This window comes from Neoarius graeffei, chromosome 13 (assembly GCF_027579695.1).
Source record: "Neoarius graeffei isolate fNeoGra1 chromosome 13, fNeoGra1.pri, whole genome shotgun sequence".
Lineage (NCBI taxonomy): Eukaryota > Metazoa > Chordata > Actinopteri > Siluriformes > Ariidae > Neoarius > Neoarius graeffei.
In genome coordinates, this window is record NC_083581.1 from 55,045,053 (window position 1) to 55,066,187 (window position 21,135).

Below are 21,135 nucleotides of genomic sequence, written 5' to 3' on the forward strand. Positions count from 1 at the left end.
TCCAAAGAAATGCAGGTTAGGGTAACTGGTGACTCTAAATTGACCGTAGGTGTGAATGTGAGTGTGAATGGTTGTCTGTGTCTATGTGTCAGCCCTGTGATGACCTGGCGACTTGTCCAGGGTGTACCCCGCCTCTCGCCCGTAGTCAGCTGGGATAGGCTCCAGCTTGCCTGCGACCCTGTAGGACAGGATAAAGCGGCTAGAGATAATGAGATGAGATGAGATGGAAATGCAGTTTAGATGAGAAAGGAGACATGGAAAATAGGCTATTTTGTCAGTGAAACACATGGGGATGGGCAGGGTTACACAGTATGCTGCAGCCAGTCAGCGGGGGCACTAGACCTGTGGTTGCTGTACACTGTCCATGATTTTTCAGTCATTGTTTTTGCCTAACTAAATAGCTAGTCTTATTTATCTTAATTTGTGGTTTTGGACTGCCTTCTTTCAAGTCAATAATATGAAATGACTGAGATACTGTAGATAAATTATATAAACCTGACTACGTACATATTCTTACCAGTTACATGATTTGGAGCTGATTAAGTCTTTCACCAATGCATAACTTCATATACTGTGTATATATATATGTATATATATATATATATATATATATATATATATATATATATATATATATACACACACACACACACACACGCGTGTGCACAAGGGTAAGTCAAAAAGTTCTAAGACAGATGTTATAATTTCAAAAGGTGTGAAAAACATCCCCCAGAATTCTACAAAGAAGGAATTCTCCAATGGAAACACTGCTTGCAGAAGTGTTTAGACTTAAGTGGAGGTTATGTAGAGAAATAGCTTTGTTATTTTCATAAATAAAGATTTTTTTCAATTTGTCTTAGAACTTTTTGACTTACCCTTGTGTGTGTGTGTGTGTATATATATATATATATATATATATATATATATATATATATATATATATATATAGGCTGTCTGCGTCTTATGTTACACCTCATCCACCGCCGACTTGCTAGGCCTGTCGCCCAAACTGCTATGTACACTATATAACTTTTTATTCTGTCCACATTCACTGGATATGAGCAATCGCACGCTCTGATTGGCTACTCTACTACTAGACTATCAGCTCATATACCGTGAGTAGAGAGAAACAAAATGGTGGAGCGCATCAAGTCAGATATTTTACTTTATCAAGTATTTAAAAGAAACAGAAATAGTGAAAAGAATATACGCCCCCAACCAACTTAAAGGTGCAACTTAATGCAACCTTAATGCCAACCGCCAAAAAACCCTAATGAAGAAGATGATGATGATGGTGCAGCGTGTTTCTGAACCAACCAAGGACGAATTAAAAACTCGAAAACAAAACCCCCAAAAATATAAAAAAGCAACAAAATATGAAATCAAAGTATTTGATGGTAAGAACATATCTTTTTTTTTCAAAAATTATTATTATAGCAGTTTTCACAAATTGCTACTATCATTTCACCAGCTTGTTTATATTCTAAGCGGAAATGATTTTTTCGGACATTTTGTATAAAGTTTTTATTTATCAAATTTGCATAAAATAAAATAACGCTCTGTTTCTCAAAATCCAATGAATGTGGCTAGAATGAAACAATTCCACTCAGTCTTATCGTACATGGTTTATAGCCGACTCGGCGCTAGGAGAGTACGACTCGATTTCGAGAAATAATTGTTAAATATAAAGAATACCATTAAGACTAAGTAACTTTGTGATGAATTCAATATAAACCAGTACACAATTTTAAAAGAAAATATAGTGAACTAGAGTGTGTGCCATAGTGACATATTTGGTACAGTTCGAAACTAGATGAATTCGGCTTTGAGAATATGTAACACTTATGACAATAAACTGAACAAGGAGGAGTTCGCATTTTTTTACACTAATATTTATCGTAAGAAAGATGTGTAACCCTAATTAACATAAAATAACATTGTACTTATCTAAATTACATTGTAGGAAATCCCAGGGACTCTGACTTCTCAACTAATAGACATACACTTCTACTACAACGAGACTGGAATTGTGGTCTGCCATGATAACAGTGACCAATACACGAGACCGCCTTCGTGTTGAAAGATTTCATATTTTCCGGAACAGTATAGCGGTTTGCAGTGGTGAAAGGGTTAATGATTTAGTTCACATGATTTAGTCTCCTTAAATGTAAATTTACACAAACACGGGAGCTCTTGTAGGATATAAACCAGGGCTTTTCAAAGTGTGGGGCGCGCCCCCCCTGGGGGGCGCCAGAGTTCTTCAGGGGGGGCGCAACGTGAGAGACAAAATGGATCGGTTTTTAGTACCTAAAGCTACAGTGAGTGAGGAGACAAAGTCTGGGCCAAGCAAAAAAACAGAGCCTCCAGGATGTTGCGATTTGCAACTTCAGCGCAAATTCAACCAATCCCCGCAAATTCAGGGCGGTGTTGCAATTATATCCAATCACCGCAACTTTCCCGCAAATTTGACCAATCGTTAGCGTCGTCTTGAGGTGACGTCGACAAACTACCTTCCGCCTTACTTCCGTGTGTTCAAGAGAAGCAGCATGCGCGTCGTGTTGCCAGATTGGACGATTTCAAGTGCATTTTGGCGGGTTTTGAACATATTTTGGACTGGAAAACGTCAGCAGTATCTGGCAACACTGAAAGTGTGTTATGTTTACAGTGAAGGACTGTGTGCACTTTATTTTATTTTTTTTTACTTAATACAAGAAGTTAATGGATGCCAACATTTTTGCCAAAATGGTATTTTATTTTCCATTGTTTAGGCAGCTTCAGCATCATACTGTGAGATTCTGTTCAAATAGTTTTTTTCTTCTATGAAGCCTGAGCCATTTATTTTATTAGTTTATAATTATTGTTTAATTTAGTCTTCAGGAGAGACTGCCTGCACACAGTACTAGTATTAATAGTTTTTTTTTCTTACATGAAAGCTGAGGCATTTATATTCTATTTTAAGGTAACTTCATGTTGTGCTGTGAGGTTCTCTGCACTTTAACTTTTGGATAAGTAAAGCCTATTTTTCTGCATTTTTGTAGTCCTGGTCATCTTTTATATTGGTAAAGTTGTTTATAGGACCATTTCTCTTTGTTTTTTTTAATCAATAGTTTTTCAGTAATAACTTAATATTTAACATAATCACTCAATTTTAATCACAAAAAGAGAAAATCGCAACAATTTCTCGCAACTTTCACTTCCTCCCGCAATGTAATCGCAACAAAAACCTAAAAAACACCGCAACTTTCATCGCAATTTTTTTGGAAACCCCCCGCAACATCAGACATTTTAGCCCGCAACAATCACAAAAAAGGCCCGCGGAATCCTGGGGGGACTGAAAAAAGAAGGAAGTATGACCACGATTATTTAAAGTTTGGATTTTCATGGACTGGATCTGAAGATGCTCCACTGCCACAGTGTGTTGTCTGCCAAAAGATGCTAGCTAATGATGCTATGAGATGTTTAAAATGTGTAAAACAAGATGTTTTAAAAAGCACAGATGTTTAAAATGTGAAAAAGAAAAAAATAATGTGTACAACAACCATTTTTTTTAAAAATACGAATGGAACATTAAGTATAGCAACAACAAAAATTGTAAGGGGGGGGGGCGCTGTTGTTTATTTGCTCTCCGAGGGGGGGCTGACTCTCCCACACTTTGAAAACCCCTGATATAAACTAAATAGATTCTTCATAACACCATATTGCTTGTATAAATACTCTTGTGACCAATTTACAAATAAATCATGTCCAGTGTCACAAAGAAAATCAGGTCTTGACCCCTGATGAACAAGCCAAAGGTGATAGTGGCAAGGAACAACTTCCTGAGACAGCATAAGACAGAAACCAGACAAAGTGAGGAAATGCAGTCTCTTCTGGGTGTGACACCATGTAGTAGGAGTTTGATAGTTGTGAAGTTGTGATGAATTACAGGATAAGTGCACTCGGGTCATACAGAAGAAAGGCAAACAGTACTGACTGTGTTGAAAATCTACAGGGATATGTGCAGAGGGAAATGCCGCTCTCGGGGGTATTCAGGTGGAGGTATTTACTGTGTCAGGAAATTAGATTGTACATGCCAGTATCCCTGAGCAGGAAGAACAACAGCAGGAATAGTGTATTAAGATATTAACTAATTAACTAATTCACATCATACAGCCATAACCTCTGCACCCCACTGTGCCACACACATACACTATTTTTTCCTCTCACACCTGTGCACGCACACACACACGCACACACACACACACACACACACACACACACACATCCGTAGATGTACTGTAAACAGATGGAATGGTATAGTGAATGACTGATGTACAGTGCCCCCTACAGGCAGCATTATAGCTTTTCTACTGTACTTTCAGAACAGGCGGCAAGAAGCCATAACTGCTATAGACTTCAATTTAAACATTGATTTTTTTTTTAATCCCACATTTTATTGTGTATCCTAACCAGAAAATGATTACTTTCCCAAAACTCTCTGCGTTAGCCTAGTGCATATGTGAAATGGGTCTAAATTGTGTAACGTGTCTTTGCAGATGACTCGTCCTCAGAAAGTGGGAGTGGCAACGGAATCCACAGCATGACCCCTCCTTCTATGGGTGTGGTTTCTGTGAGTGACGGTGCAGCAGCTGGACCAGTGACTGGGCCATATAGTCAGGTTAACGGAAATAGGACAGCTGTACCACTGGACTTCAGCACAACTTCATCCTCATCCTCAGAAGAACAGCAAACGGTGAACCTAAGAGAGCGAATGAGTCAGGCACTGCCCACTGCTGCAGCCATGCTAGCCACATTCAACCCGGAGCACTCGGAGGAGTTTCGCCGAAAATATCACAAACCGCCGCTGGCCTCAGAGCTACGCCTCGACCGAGACATCAGGGACTATGCCAACAAGGTTCATATACATACATGCACAAGCCTGATTTTCGATGTTTGTGAGGACCTTCCATTTGACATAATGATTACTACTGATAATTAATGCTATGCATTAATTAAAACACCTACACCAAAACCTTACCTTAACCTCAGTAACCAAAGGGAACTATTTGTTTGTTTGTTTTTAAAAAAATTATAAAAACAACATATTTTTTGTGACAGCCATGTAATTGCGAGGACATTTATGAATCCTTTTTTTGGTCCTCATAAAAGACGCACATACACACATAACGTCTATCAAGGTTTGCGGTCACCCAGGTAATTTTGAGAGTCTAGTCATTTACTGGATTTGAGATACAGTATAGTCTCGAAGATGTATTTTTATTCTTCTCAGGCGCTTCATCAGGTACTGATGAAATGGCAAACCATTTTCTCAATTTTCTCACACAACACAAACATACACTATTATCGTCCCGTATATTGAGCAGTATTTCTGTCAGACATCGCTTTCAATTTGGAGTACCACTTTCAAGCTAGCAAACTATAAAATCAAACCATCTCAAAAATGTATTTATGTTGAAATATAATATAGTGTAGCATTATGTTGAAATGTGGGCAGCACGGTGGTGTAGTGGTTAGCACTGTCGCCTCACAGCAAGAAGGTCCGGGTTTGAGCCCAGTGGCTGACAGAGGCCTTTCTGTGCGGAGTTTGCATGTTCTCCCCGTGTCCGCGTTGGTTTCCTCCGGGTGCTCCGGTTTCCCCCACAGTCCAAAGACATGCAGGTTAGGTTAACTGGTGACTCTAAATTGACCGTAGGTGTGAATGTGAGTGTAAATGGTTGTCTGTGTCTATGTGTCAGCCCTGTGATGACCTGGTGACTTGTCCAGGGTGTACCCCGCCTTTCGCCCGTAGTCAGCTGGGATAGGCTCCAGCTTGCCTGCGACCCTGTAGAAGGATAAAGCGGCTAGAGATAATGAGATGAGATGAGATAATATAGTGTAGCATTATGTTGAAATGTGGGCGGCACGGTGGTGTAGTGGTTAGCACTGTCGCCTCACAGCGAGAACGTTCTGGGTTTGAGCCCAGTGGATGACAGAGGCCTTTCTGTGTGGAGTTTGCATGTTCTCCCCGTGTCCGCGTGGGTTTCCTCCGGGTGCTCCGGTTTCCCCCACAGTCCAAAGACATGCAGGTTAGGTTAACTGGTGACTCTAAATTGACCGTAGGTGTGAATGTGAGTGTGAATGGTTGTCTGTGTCTCTGTGTCAGCCCTGTGATGACCTGGCGACTTGTCCAGGGTGTACCCCGCCTTTCGCCCGTAGTCAGCTGGGATAGGCTCCAGCTTGCCTGCGACCCTGTAGAATAGGATAAGCGGCTACAGATAATGGATGGATGGATATTATGTAGTGTAGTATTATGTTGAAATGTGGGCGGCACAGTGGTGTCGTGGTCAGTACTGTCACCTCACAGCAAGAAGGTTCTGGGTTTGAGCCCAGTGACTGACAGGGGCCTTTCTGTGCGGAGTTTGCATGTTCTCCCCGTGTCCGCATGGGTTTTCTCCGGATGCTCCAATTTCCTCCACAGTCCAAAGACATGCAGGTTAGGCTAACTGGTGGCTCTAAATTGACCGAATGTGAGTGTGAATGGTTGTTTGTCTATGTATCGGCCCTGTGATGACCTGGCAACTTGTCCAGGGTGTACCCCGCCTCTCGCCCGTAGTCAGCTGGGATAGGCTCCAGCTCGCTTGTGACCCTGCACAGGATAAGCAGTTACGGATAACGGATGGATGGATGGATTATGTCGAAATATACAATATGATATAATTCTGTATTAACTATTGTTACTTTTCATACAGTACTGTGCAAAGGTTTAGGCATCCTTTTTTTTAACTACAAACTTTGTTCTAGATTTTTATTTTATGACTTCGACATTATCAAGTCGGTACAAAAACATTTTAGATTTCTAAACATTAGTTTTCCAGCACAAAATGAAATGTCATAAAAGAATGTTTGTATGTCAGTAAAGAAAGCAGCGTATTAACGAAGGCTTCTGGGTTTTGCTGCAAAAATAAGAAGCAAGTGTGACAGTTAAAGTGTCCAGAAGAACTGTGGCTGGTTCTGCAAGATGTTCAGTAAACCGTACAGCTCGTTTCCTTATAAAACTGCGCAAATTAGACCTGAGACTAGTATTGTTTTAATGAAATGTTTTTAAATGTAAAAAAAAAAAGTATAAAGAGCAGTAAACAGTAATAAATTAAACAGTAAATATTTGTTGTGATTTGTTTTTTCTTGCTGGCAGAATGCCACTGAGCATGCTCATTTTGCTGAAATTCACACTTTTTTCATCCAGGGCTATATGTATGCCAAGTTGATATTCCCTTTAGGGATTTATTTATTTATTTATTTATTTTTAAGTATTTAGTGGAGACAGACAGGCATTGAAAAAGTGCCCATGTAAGGGATGAGATGTAGAGTGAAGACGTAGAACGAAAAAATGAGTGTAGATACTAGAACAATTTGTGATGTAAGTGAAAATAAGAAGAACATAAGTGAACGTGACCTGACAATTCAGACAGACCTTAAGCTCTTACCTTTGATAAACAAATGTAGTCTACGATGTTTCAGCCTTCCTTTTAAACAAGATTGTCAACTTTTTTGGCTCAAGTAAGTATGTGTGTGTGTGTTTTGTAGTCTCCTCAGTATGGTTCAGGAAGCTATGACTCCATAAAAATGGAGATGTGTGCCGAGGATCTGACAGTCAGTCGCTCTCAGGCTGCCGATGATGACGACGACGATCACGATGACCACGACGACAGTGACAAGATTAATGACACAGAGGGAGTGGACCCAGAGAGGCTGAAGGCATTCAATGTGTGTAAATCATGTATGCATAAGTACACTTTACTGAAAGTGTGTGTGTGTGTGTGTGTGTGTATATAACATCACACTTGAATGAGTACCTCCTTCTGTCCCTGTGTTAGATGTTTGTGCGTCTGTTCGTTGATGAGAACCTGGACCGCATGGTGCCCATCTCTAAGCAGCCAAAAGAAAAGATTCAGGCCATCATTGAATCCTGCAGCCGCCAGTTCCCAGAGTTCCAGGAGCGTGCACGCAAGCGTATCCGCACCTACCTCAAATCCTGCCGGCGCATGAAGAAGAACGGCATGGAGGTACAATCTTATACTGGCGCACATAAATACGCAACTCAGGGCACTCCTCTAAGGGTTATAGAAATATATGTGTCTATTGATCATATAGTTTTTTGTCCTCATTGCATGTATAATGTTGGAGTGAGGCATTCAGTGGCAGTTTTACTGTCTACCAAATACTGACCCCTTGTGGTCGGTATACTAAATGTCGCTGTACATGTTTTGGTCACTTAACTACTCTGAGAGTGGTGTGAATGGAATAAAATTGTTGTCCTTTATTGTTGAAGCAGTGTGTTGATTCTCTCTTGAAACTGTTATTCATGCAAATGTGTGTATTGTATCAGACCCGGCCCACGCCACCACACTTGACCTCAGCAATGGCAGAGAACATTTTAGCTGCTGCTTGTGAGAGCGAAACGAGAAACGCTGCCAAGAGGATGCGGATGGACGTCTACCAAACACACGTCAGTAACTCACTCTCTTTCTCTCACTTTGTGTGTGTGTGTGTGTGTTGGAGAGGAACGACACCTTAAAGAGTTGTATTAAGATGCCACGTAATGTTGATGTGTTAGAGAAGCCACAAATATGTACGATATTCAGGACTCAAATATGAGCTAGACACTATAATAAATAAATAAATAGTTATTTATTAGTACACAGTTGGGCGGCACGGTGGTGTAGAGGTTAGCGCTGTCGCCTCACAGCAAGAAGGTCCTGGGTTGGAGCCCAGCGGCCGACGAGGGCCTTTCTGTGTGGCGTTTGCATGTTCTCCCCATGTCCATGTGGGTTTCCTTTGGGTGCTCCGGTTTCCTCCAAAGACATGCAGGTTAGGCTAATTAGTGACTCTAAATTGACCGTAGGTGTGAATGGTTGTTTGTGTCCCTGTGTCGGCCCTGTGATGACCTGGCGACGTGTCCAGGGTGTACCCCGCCTCTCACCCATAGTCAGCTGGGATAGGCTCCAGCTTGCCTGCGACCCTGTAGAACAGGATAAGCGGCTACAGATGATGGATGGATGGATGGATGGATGGTACACAGTTGGATATTATAAACTTAACTTTTCATGAAGCTGAGCATGAACTTGCCTGTTAATCAGTTGACGTGCAGCTAATAAAACAATCCCGTAGTGAAGGATTGGCTGAATATCTTAAATGGCCAGGCAGACACTGTACGGTTCAAACATGACTTGGCTGTTCCTGATCAATCTTCAAAAATAATCCTAAGTTCAACTACATCAGCTGTTGTTTAACATGCTGATCAAATCCGCCTTCTTCCACCTCAAGAACATCTGCAGACTCCGCCCTTCACTATCCCACTCTGTTGCAGAAACTCTGATCCATGCCTTCATTACCTCACGTCTGGACTACTGTAATGGTGTCCTTTATGGCCTGCGCACTAAAGCCCTGGACCGATTACAGCGCATACAAAACTCAGCTGCCAGGGTTCTTACACACACGAAGCGGTGGCAACACATTACCCCAACACTCAAGCAGCTCCACTGGCTCCCAGTGAAGTCTCGCATCACATACAAGATCCTACTCCTCACATACAAGTCACTCCATAATCTTGCTCCTCTGTACCTCTCTGACCTCCTCCAGCCCTACTCTCAATCAAGGTCCCTGAGGTCCTCTGGCAAGGACCAACTTGTCATCCCACGCTCCAGGCTACGGACCTTTGGTGACAGAGCCTTTTGTGTTGCTGCTCCCACCCTCTGGAACAATCTACCTCTCCACATCCGCCAAGCCCCTACTCTGGCTGTGTTCAAAAAGCATCTCAAGTCACATCTCTTCACTGAGGCCTATGGTCCTTAACCCTTCCCTCTCCCCCCATACCCAATTCCTTTGACCTATCTCCTCTTTTGTAAAGTGACCTTGGGTTCCATGAAAGGCGCTATATAAAACTAAGTTATTATTATTATTATTATTATTATTATGCAGTGTGAAGACTCCAGTGAACCACCCATACCATCTCCAGTGGACTTGCAAATCGATGACTGTCAGCTGTGTCTCACCACAGTAACTGAAATCCTTAGTCTTGAACTGATTTTCCAAGATTTATTGTGCAAATACTTCATGCTTCTGTTGATTCAAACATAATACCAATGTCAGAAGAATGGCATGTTGTACGGACAAACCGTTTGGATGATAGAGCTGTGGCAACAACTGTAGGAGTATGATTTCCTTAGCTGCTTTCTGCAGAAATCCTCCCAGCAGGATGAGATCACCACTTTCTTTAAAGTGTTGCTACTGCTGCTGTGAAACTAGAGACATCAGGATGAGTACTAGCAATGTCAGTTTGTCCGTGTGGACCATTTCTTTCTGTCAACATACTGCTATGAAATTCATCCAAACATGTAAAGTCTATACCTGCTGACTTGGGCATTGTTTATGGTGCCATTTGGTATATTGATCAATTTTTAGGAATGTACAGCATGATGATATGAATATATATTTCTGAGCATTTGGCTCTGGTAGGTACAGTACTAGTCCAGCCAAACAGAGGAGCTTATTTAGAAGCATCAGAACCACAGAGACTTTTAATCGATTCTGGTAGAGGAAAACTGCCAGTGAATTGAAGTGTTATGACTGACAGGAAGGAGAGACTCTGTCTGCTTGGTTCAGTGATGATGTAGTCTGTCTGGATCTGACACACAAGGTATAAAGCCATAATTACTGGCTCATCTTACCATGACTGAAAGGAATGAGAAAACCATTGGCAGGGGATATCCACAGCTCTCATTACTCATTTGAGTAATGATAGATGAACAGGTTCAGAGGGGAAAAAAGGGTTTTCTGAGATTTTATTTATTGGACTTTTTAATAGACTTTGCTCATGAGTCATGTTCAGTACAGTGTATGCCTGACTAGATGGTAAACATGTATGAAAGTGATTGTGCATCTGAAGAATGTTTCTTCTTTTCTCAGGAGGATCAGATAGCTCTGGAGAAGGCTGTCTCTCGTGAGCCGGTGCCTCTGACCCACTCTGCATATTCTCTGGCAGCTTCTGCTTACTCACAGGACCAGCTGTACATCAACGGAGGCCTTGGCTACAACTACCGTGCTTTCGCTGGCCTGGCCAGCAGCATGCAGCACCCTGTCTCTCTCACTACCCCTGCTGCCCAGACCAACGGTGAGAATGAGTTTGCACCGACATCACAGCACGGTTTTCATTTAGGGATGTTGTCTAGATTTTAAAATTTCATTGGTTTCGCTTTGATCACTCCCTTAAGGTGATAATACACTGGGTAACCTTTCGGGCAGTGTTTCCAGCAACGGGCAACCAGGTGAGACACAGGGCAACAGACAACTGGCAACAACCAATCAGATAAGAGCAAATCTATTGCCAGGGAGACAGACACCACAAAGATGGACACTAAAACATTTGTAGCTATTATCCATCCATCCATCCATCCATTATCTGTAGCCGCTTATCCTGTCCTACAGGGTCGCAGGCAAGCTGGAGCCTATCCCAGCTGACTATGGGCGAGAGGCAGGGTACACCCTGGACAAGTCGCCAGATTATCGCAGGGCTGACACAAAGACAAACAACCATTCACACTCACATTCACACCTACGGTCAATTTAGAGCCACCAATTAGCCTAGGGTTATGTCTTTGGACGAAACCGGAGCACCCGGAGGAAACCCACACAGACACGGGGAGAACATGCAAACTCCACACAGAAAGGCCCTTGCCAGCCACTGGGCTTGAACCCAGGACCTTCTTGCTGTGAGGCAACAGCGCTAACCACAACACCACCGTGCCGCCCCTGCAGCTATTAGTAATCGTCTGTTGCAACTCACGGTAGTACGGTGGTGTAAGTGGTTAGCACAGTTGCCTCACAGCAAGAAGGTTCTGGGTTCGAGCCCAGCGGCCTTTCTGTGTAGAGTTTGCATGTTCTCCTCATGTCTGCGTGGGTTTCCCTCACAGTCCAAAGACATGCGGGTTAGGCTAATTGGTGGCTCTAAATTGTCCATAGGTGTGTGTGTGTGAGAGAGAATGGTTGAGAGGAGAAAACCTCTGTAATGATCCAGTAGAAGGCAACGGGAAACCACTACTGTAATGTTCCCTAGAGACTTTGATGGCTGAAGCCGTCAGAGCAGCCACGTCACTGTAGTGGTGTGTCAAAATGGATGGAATTACAACTCACAAAAAAAAAATCATGAACTGCCCATCACTTTTAACTTGACGCAAGAGAGCTAACGTTATCCCTACATAGCTAGTGATAACTTTCAGCTAACTATCTTAGCAAAAACCACTGCTAGTTTGCTAAATCCCATTCAATCTCTATGGAGCGGTGGTTAGCTAACGGCAGTTTACGCTTCGCTGAAAAAATCGATGTCTTAATTACAACCTGAGGACATAAAAATAGATGTCTGTTGGTTTTCTAAGCATTTGATGAGGTAAATTCACTACTGGCGGCACGGTGGTGTAGTGGTTAGCGCTGTCGCCTCACAGCAAGAAGGTCCTGGGTTCGAGCCCCGGGGCCGGCGAGGGCCTTTCTGTGTGGAGTTTGCATGTTCTCCCCGTGTCCGCGTGGGTTTCCTCCGGGTGCTCCGGTTTCCCCCACAGTCCAAAGACATGCAGGTTAGGTTAACTGGTGACTCTAAATTGACCGTAGGTGTGAATGTGAGTGTGAATGGTTGTCTGTGTCTATGTGTCAGCCCTGTGATGACCTGGTGACTTGTCCAGGGTGTACCCCGCCTTTCGCCCGTAGTCAGCTGGGATAGGCTCCAGCTTGCCTGCGACCCTGTAGAAGGATAAAGCGGCTAGAGATAATGAGATGAGATGAGAAATTCACTACTTTGGGTTTACACATAACTTACGGGCATACAAAGATATTAGTTGTCTCTCTTTTTCTTCGCTCCACTGCTGTTGAGACGCCGCCATCTTTGTTGAAAAATTCAGAAGCCCTCAGGTGGTCATGTGAGTTGCTGCTAGCACTCTGATTGGATGATCTTAAAAAGTTGCCCAAAACGATCAAAATCGTTCAGATAGAAATGATGTTGCCCAGTCTCAATAGGAAGGTGTAAAAGCGCAATTGCCCGGCAACATTGCCCAAATAATTGCCCCGTTTATCATCAGCCTTATTCTCTTTTTGTAGGACCTACTGATCTCAGTATGAAGTCTCTGGCTTCGAACTCCTCTACATCAAGCACCAATAGTCTTGGGCGGAGTGGAGGAGGAGGAGGAGGGACCTCTGCTCAACTCAGCCATACAGAAGTGACAGCAGTGCGTCAGCTGATCGCTGGCTACCGCGAATCAGCAGCCTTCTTACTTCGCTCAGCCGATGAGCTGGAAAACCTCATACTCCAACAGAACTGACCTGCACACTCTCCCTCTCTTCTCATCGCCACTTTTTCTCTCTCTCTCTCCCTCTCTCTATCACTCTGCCTTTATCTTTAACTCTCACTCCATCACCTCAGGTCTCTGTTTGCTACTTTGCGCCATCATCTTCATCCTCAGAGGCATACACAGTTGAAGATATCAGGAGAGATGATGAAGCATTGATCAGTATGCGGTCACATTCTGATCGCCTGCAAAGAGAAACGAAGAAAGGGGCTGATGAGGACGGGAGCATGCTGCAGTGCTGCGTTGAAGAAGAAAACACTGTTCCTGTGGGTGGCTGGCCTTGTGAATCATACACCTCTCCACCTCCATGCCCTTAAGCGCATTTACTAAAACAACTCCTTTAATCATTTTTTCCCCTTTATGTCACCTGCTTTCGAGAGCCACTAATTTGCTGATTTTTGTTCTCTTCGTTTTTAACTTGCTTTGTAACAGGAGGCATTATGTAGTGCCAGTACTCCTGTTTATTAGCCGACAAAAGGACGCTTTTGAGTTGAGTTGAAGGAAGATACCTGAAAAAAGTTCAAGTTTAACGAGAAAACAGAATAAAAAGAAACAAACGAGACCTTTACATTCGCTGTACATAAACGCGCTCTGTTCTAAAGCACTTTTTTTTTTTCCACTCAATCTGACCTCTGCTCCCTAACACTGCTTTTGCTGTAGGGAGAAAATTGTGTAACTTATGCATACAAATACAGGTGGAGCTCACCTGGAAATACCTCAGCCTGTCCAAATCCTCTGTGTCCCAGCTCATGTTTTCTGTCTGAAGGAGCGGAATCTTTCCTTCTACCACTACTTTATGCGTCCAGTGCCTCTCCAGGATCTAAAAGAGGGCATGCATATGGGACATGAGCTTGGATTGTTTCTATAGTTATTTATTTGATTTTTTTTTTTTGCTTCTATAATGTAATGTACATGTTCAATCCATCAGAAAGTATTGATTACAGAAATACACTGAAATGAAACACACTGGAACTGGAGGATTAGACGTAGTGAAGTGTTTTGATCAGGTAAAGATCTCTGCTTTAATGATTAGGTCTTTCAGGGCCTCTCAAAGCATTCCAAGTATGGATGCCAACTCGATACTCCACTACCTTTCTTTTTTTTATGCCATTCTTCTGAAGTCACCTCTTCTTTCATGCACATGTCTGGAGCAATGGAGGGAGAGTGATGAAGGGATTGAGAAAGGATCTGTTAGTCTTTTTATCTGTTGACTTTTTTCTCAAAGGCCATTAATTCCACTCTGCTGCTAAGGACTTGGACTTTTACGCCACAGACCTGAAACCTCAAGCCTCCTGCACAACCAGAGCACCTCAACCTGGGGGAAAAAAAAAAGACCAACAAAAACGCAAAAAAAAAAAAAAAAGGTCCTGAAAAGGACAATGTAAAAGTTTATTGATTTGAATGCTTAGAAAGAGAAAATACTGCCATAATAGTTTCCTGCATTTACATCTTGTTAGTGACATGTACGATCATTGAGGGTTGTGTTTGCTTTGCAGCTGCGTTTTGTTTTAATATCTTCCGAGTTTAAATGCTTCAGTGTGCGCTTAGTTCCAGAGATCAGTAGAGATCAGCTTCTCCGTCTGTGCGACGAGAGCTTTCACATGCTCCAACATGCACACACTCCCTCCCGTGTGGAGTCTTTTTGGGGAAGTGAATCTTCAGAGGGAGAGTAGAGAAAAGGCAAGCCGTTTTCGTTAGAGAGGTAGGCTCGTGTATAGGGCCTGACTGACTGGCGTGTCACTGTAATTTGCTCCTCTTTGCACACTGAGGCAGTGCTGCTCTGCTACTGTGGAGCTCTGTGTCAAAGCCTGAGGTTGCACTGCTCGAGAGGAGCAAGAGGAAGATTATTGCAATGCAAAAGATAATCAAAGGCATTCCTGGTCCTAAAGGAGAGAGTTGGATGTGGAGAGACTACCAAGACCTGTAATAAGGGCCAGTCACAAGTACTGAAGTGAATTCCTATTGTCTAGTCTTAGTGGGATCTTGTAACAGCGATAATAGACGTATAAAATAAACGAGTAAAATAGATCTTCAGTGACGTGTGTAGGATCTACGAGTTTTACGTTGTGCTTTCTACCATACCTACGTACAGTCATTGCACATGTGTTGTTGGAGAAATGTAATCAGCTGGCTCAAACCACTATCACTACAGGAGAAATACTGCACGGGTTACATTCTGTCTGCTGGTCTGGGTAGATCTTCACATTTGAGCTCTCTCTCTCAATTATTGGTAGTGACAAGGATGAGGAAATATGCAAAATGACCAGTCCTCTCCTCACTGTGCTCTCGTCTTACTGTGGCTTATTGGTTTTGATTTAATATCGCCTTCATTTTTTTAAGGGACCCATCCCCCCTCGCTGTTTGGGGTGTGATGCTTTTGATACACTCACTTTTGTTCTTCCTACTCATTTACATTAAGGGAAGAGCTGTGTAGATGTCGTTGATTTTTCTTTGAATCAGAAAGCCTTGTTGTGTTGCAGTTCACCATCTTGGTTTAACGTTGGTGAAGTTCCTGTTGAAAACATGCTGTGTGATGTTCTAGATAAGAAGACTGCTCATGAGTAATCTTTCTTGATATTGTTTACGTTTGCTTACGATTTCTTATCCCTTTTCTGCTCAGTCCTTATGTTAAAGCACTAGAAACTGCTAATATAAAGGCTGTGTACGAGGACTGATATCCTGTCTTTCTGTCTCCATCTATCCCTCTTTTGCTCCCACTGGTTCAGAGTGATGGAGTGATGGGTCCTGCTGCTTGTTAAAATCACTCAAAGATTGCTGAATTTAGACTAACCTCACATGCCACTAAGCTCTGCTCGGGTTGCTTGAAATTTGAGATTGTGACAGTTCTGCTTTTGTAATATAGGCAATGGACTGCTAACGTTATTTGTGGAAAGGTTGTGAGATTATTAAGGGATTCTTAAGGGAAATAAAAGGCACGCTCATTCACTCATTTGGGAATTTGCTCCCTCCACCTCCATCACGGACAGCAACTTAATGGATACAAACTGTAAAAACAAGGCAAACGACAATCTTGGAAAAGGTGTAATTAGTTTGGTTAGATTTCCCTTCTCCGTGTACGGCTATTGTTTACAGTGTATATGGGAGAACGTGGGGTGATTTAGCCATAAGCTGAGCATCTCTGACGTCTTGGACGCCTGGCCCGTCTCACTACCTGTGGAGGACTCCTAGTGGCCCACTGTCAACACCTTCTTATATGATTTCTATTTTTATTATAATCGTCATGATTGCAGTTATTATTTTTTAATTCTTTTTGTATTACAAAGTGGTCTTTCTACAACTGTTTTGTACAACACCAACATCACAAGTGAAGTTTTGTCTATACATTCCAAGGAAGGATGTCAATATATGAAGCAGTCAAGCGGACCCAAGTCATCGAGCATGTACGAAGGACAGCCTACCCAAGTGCTCTGTACTACTTAAAAAAATCCCAATCAGAAAAAAAATTACTGAAACTAGAAGCTTTCAGATGAAACAATAAGTGTGCACTATGATGTACATTTTCCACAATGATCTGGGGTTACCTGGTGCGGCTTCATGCAGTTATGACCCTGCAAAGGCAAAGTGTGTTTACTTCGTAAATATGTTGCTGACAGCACTGGTGTTAAAAGTTTTTCATATTGGTACATTTTCATATAAATAGTATTACAACCCCAACTTTATACCTCATACTGTATCTATTATTACCCAGCATGCTTCAAAACAAACAAACATTGGGCAGGTTTTTTTTCTTCTCCTGAGACTGCACTTTGCCTTTAAGGAGCTGAATTTATTAAGATTAGCCCTTCATTTGTTCAGTTAGAGTTTATGTCCATCGTGAGCGTACGTATATAACCCTCATTCTGCATATTTATGATATGAATATGCTGCATTGTCTCCAGGGCCTTCAAGCTTTTGTTTTACTTCATAGCTGGAATTTGGCACACACAGTCAGGTCTCATTTGATCCGTCTACATGTCACGTGACCTCCTCAAGGCACACTGACACCATCTTGGCATGTACAGTGTAAACACACACTTACATATACAGATAGTGCGTTGGTTCAGACTATGTACTCTGGTTACAGTAGCTGCTGAACGACACACATTAAAAATATGGCCGCTTTGGCTCTGATGTAGAGCTCAGCAAAAATGTGAGGGGGAAAAAAAAATATTTTTCTACTGCAGTGGTGTACATACAGTCGAATCATCTCAATTTCGCTCTGTAGTCTGTCCTCTATAATTTGTTGGTGCTTTGCATTTCTGTTTGCTTTATTGTTCTGTTTTACTGTTTCAGGAGCTTCGAAATTCAGCTCTGCTTTGGAGATGTACTTTATACCAATGGGGAATGATTCTCTCTCTCTCTCTCTCTCTCTCTCTCTCTCTCTCTCTCCTCTTCATTTTGGACTCAGTGGAAGTGTGATGTTTACATGTACAGATTTTTGAAATTCTCAGTTTTCTTTTCCTTCTCGTTTGCTCATGATTTGTTTTGTTTGAAAGCAGTTTTTCTCCTTCCTGCTCTCATACAATGCTTAATTGAATCTCATTTCTTGTTCGTCGAAGGGAAATGTGTCTGAGTAAGGTTTATGTTCATTTCAGCAGTGCTTATAAAAGTGAGTCCTCCTCTGCTTTGTTCTGATCCCACTTTCAAACTGCTGACAACAGGAAGACAAAATGAAGGTTCACTGTAAAACGATCCTCTATTCTGACTGCAAGCCGGTACATGCCAGTCCATTCCTTTGCAATTAAAAGCCATTTTCATGCCCTTCACTGGGCTCGCAACAAGTATTAAATTACAAAAACGGACTGAAAACCTCAGGTAAATGACTACTATTTATGTAATTGTAAGTCTTACTGGCAGCCCATTTCCCTCTTTAATACCACATAAATTATATTAAATAATTATTCTTTTTTATATTTATTGTGTTCTGTATAACAGTTGAGACCTTTTTCAGTACATGTGGCTAAATATTTTAATTCTTTTGAAAAGTGACAAATATACAGTATATGTGAAGAAGCTGAAAGATGAAAAAAAATCAATTTCTGTTCGTTTAATAAAAAACAGCATGGGTGACTCCTAACATATCACTTTGATTAAAGAAAACCAATGATTTAAAATGACGCTTTCTCCAGTGGGTTGTCACTGCTGAGGTAAAAAATGTCTTCAAACATGACATTGTGACTTTATTATTATTATTTTTTTCCTCCCAAGCTGTTTGTCTGAAAGCTAAATATGCTAATAAAATTGTGTGCTATATCTCCAGCCACCCGTGAATGTTTGATTTGTTGAGCAGGGCAGGCTGTAGAGGGATCCACTGCGGTCATGCAATAATAAAATACTTCTCTCGGGTCAAAGGGCAGGCTGATGGAACAGTGCAAACTAATACATTTCATGCTCTCTGTTTCATGTACTTAAGCCACTTCAGGCTATTTTCAAAATTCTGTTTCTTTCCACATTGTTTAACTCATTTCCATACACTGTCTGTTTCATGCTAATCATTATTATGGCCCAGAATTAGTCTAAACATTGATGATAGTATTAATTTAGGTTGCAAATGATGATTGCAGATGCACAGTCTTGGTAAGTACATTTCTACCGCCAACCAATTTGAGTTCAGATCTTCACTACCTAGACATTAAAGCATACTTTTTTTTAGCAAACAAACATCCTACCTAAATTAAATAATGTGTTCTAAATATTGCATGTTTTGAAATATATTCTAATATAAAGGTGACAAAATCAGTGCCATAAAAGATTCCTGAAACTCAAGAATTTGAAAGTGTTAAAGATATTGGTTAATTTATGTCCACATACTAGGAAAATTATTACATTACATCACATTACATTTGCAAGCATTCAGCAGACGCTTTTATCCAGAGTGACCTACAACGTACCCAGATCAGCCTGGGGAGCAGTCGGGGGGTTAGGTGCCTTGCTCAAGGGCAATTCAGCCATTCCTGCTGGTCCAGGGAATAGAACCCGTGACCTTTTGATTCTAAAGCTGCTTCTCTAAATTATAAAAATATCCAGAAAAGAGTCATACTTTTTTTTTTTAGACTCAGTTACATAAAATATGCCAATCTTAACCTGCTGTTAAGGCAAAATGAAGAGAATACCCCAAATAAAGGTCAAATTATAGACAAAAGATTGAACTCTAATTTTTTTTTTAGTCGTCTCTTGAAATGTTCTATGTAAAACCTTACAACAGAGGCTTGCCAAGTAGAACCCCTTCAGAAAGCTAACTGACCAGGGGTGGGTTTCCCAAAAGCCTCTTAACGCTAAGAGCATCTTAACTAGGAGAGAGAGCATTCATTGTGCTGCTCGGTCTACCATTTAATGATGATCTTTGTGCTACGATGCTTTTGGGGAACTCAGGACCGTGCAATTTTTTAGCTCATCCGGCCTGGCCTATGGCCGGATGAGCTTATGTGATCACGCATCGTCCGTCCGTCGTTGTCGTCCGTCCGTCTTTGTCGTCTGTCCACAATTTACAAAAATCGCTACTCCTCCTACAGGATTGATCAGATTTCGATCAAACTCACATACAATGTTCCCCAGCTGGGTGTGCATAAAAGTTGGTAAGATGGTGGTGCCACCTATCATTTACGATTGTATGGACGTCTGAAATTTCAACCTTGCACATAACAGTGGTCGGTATGAGCTACAGCCTCATTGAGGCTATTTTTCTAAAAGTATAAATGTATAATCTAGCAAAAAAAGGATGGGCTGAAATTGAAGGCAAAAATCATAAAAATTAAGACACAGGTATTTTAAATGCACCTGTCTGTAGGATGGAATGTCCTCTGAGTGTACACATTTCTGGATGAATATCCTCGTGATCACCTTATTTCATTAGCAGAGCATTTTGAAGCTTAGTCATCCCAGGAAGGTTATATTGAATTGACTCGATAACAAGAACATTTTATTATTATTAACATTTATCATATTCACTATGACATAAACTTGAAAATTATGAAACTTTCTTCCCACTTCAATTCCACCATAAATCTTCTTGTACTCTTAGGTACAGTGATAGAATTACTAGTCACTTACTTACAGTCAGGTCCATAAGTATTTGGACAGTGGTCCAGTTTTTGTAATGTTGCCTCTGTAAACCATTCAATGGATTTGAATGAAGCAAGCAAGATATGGTTGAAGTGTAGCATTTCAGTTTTAATTCAATGGGTTGAACATATATATATATATATATATATATATATATATATATATATATATATATATATATATATGCATTAACCATTTAGGAATTACAGCCATTTTTTTTTACAGTCCCTCCATTTTCACAGGCTCAAAAGTAATTGGACAAACTAGCCATCATAAATATAAGCATCATTTTCAATACTTGGACGGCACGGTGGTGTAGTGGTTAGCGCTGTCACCTCACAGCAAGAAGGTCCGGGTTCAAGCCCTGTGGCTGGCGAGGGCCTTTCTGTGCGGAGTTTGCATGTTCTCCCCGTGTCCGCGTGGGTTTCCTCCGGGTGCTCCGGTTTCTCCCACAGTCCAAAGACATGCAGGTTAGGTTAACTGGTGACTCTAAATTGACCGTAGGTGTGAATGTGAGTGTGAATGGTTGTCTGTGTCTATGTGTCAGCCCTGTGATGACCTGGCGACTTGTCCAGGGTGTACCCCGCCTTTCGCCCATAGTCAGCTGGGATAGGCTCCAGCTTGCCTGCGACCCTGTAGAAGGATAAAGCGGCTAGAGATAATGAATGAATGAATGAATGAATGAATGAGATATTCACTATGA

General features: G+C 41.7%; 1 protein-coding gene across 2 annotated transcripts in view; it reads left to right on the forward strand.

The window, feature by feature from the left end:
• nol4lb (nucleolar protein 4-like b) overlaps positions 1 to 18,609 on the forward strand; it is a 188,438-nt gene extending 169,829 nt beyond the window's left edge. Inside the window, exons 6-11 of one of the 2 annotated variants that reach the window (XM_060938055.1) lie at positions 4,536 to 4,894; positions 7,564 to 7,743; positions 7,854 to 8,042; positions 8,366 to 8,485; positions 10,945 to 11,149; positions 13,123 to 18,609. In XM_060938055.1, coding sequence (XP_060794038.1) covers positions 4,536 to 4,894; positions 7,564 to 7,743; positions 7,854 to 8,042; positions 8,366 to 8,485; positions 10,945 to 11,149; positions 13,123 to 13,343 — 1,274 coding nt within the window. In that variant the 3' untranslated portion in view covers positions 13,344 to 18,609. The remainder of the gene's footprint in view (positions 1 to 4,535; positions 4,895 to 7,563; positions 7,744 to 7,853; positions 8,043 to 8,365; positions 8,486 to 10,944; positions 11,150 to 13,122) is intronic. The other variant, XM_060938056.1, reaches the window with a different exon arrangement.
• The last annotated feature ends 2,526 nt before the right edge of the window (positions 18,610 to 21,135 follow it).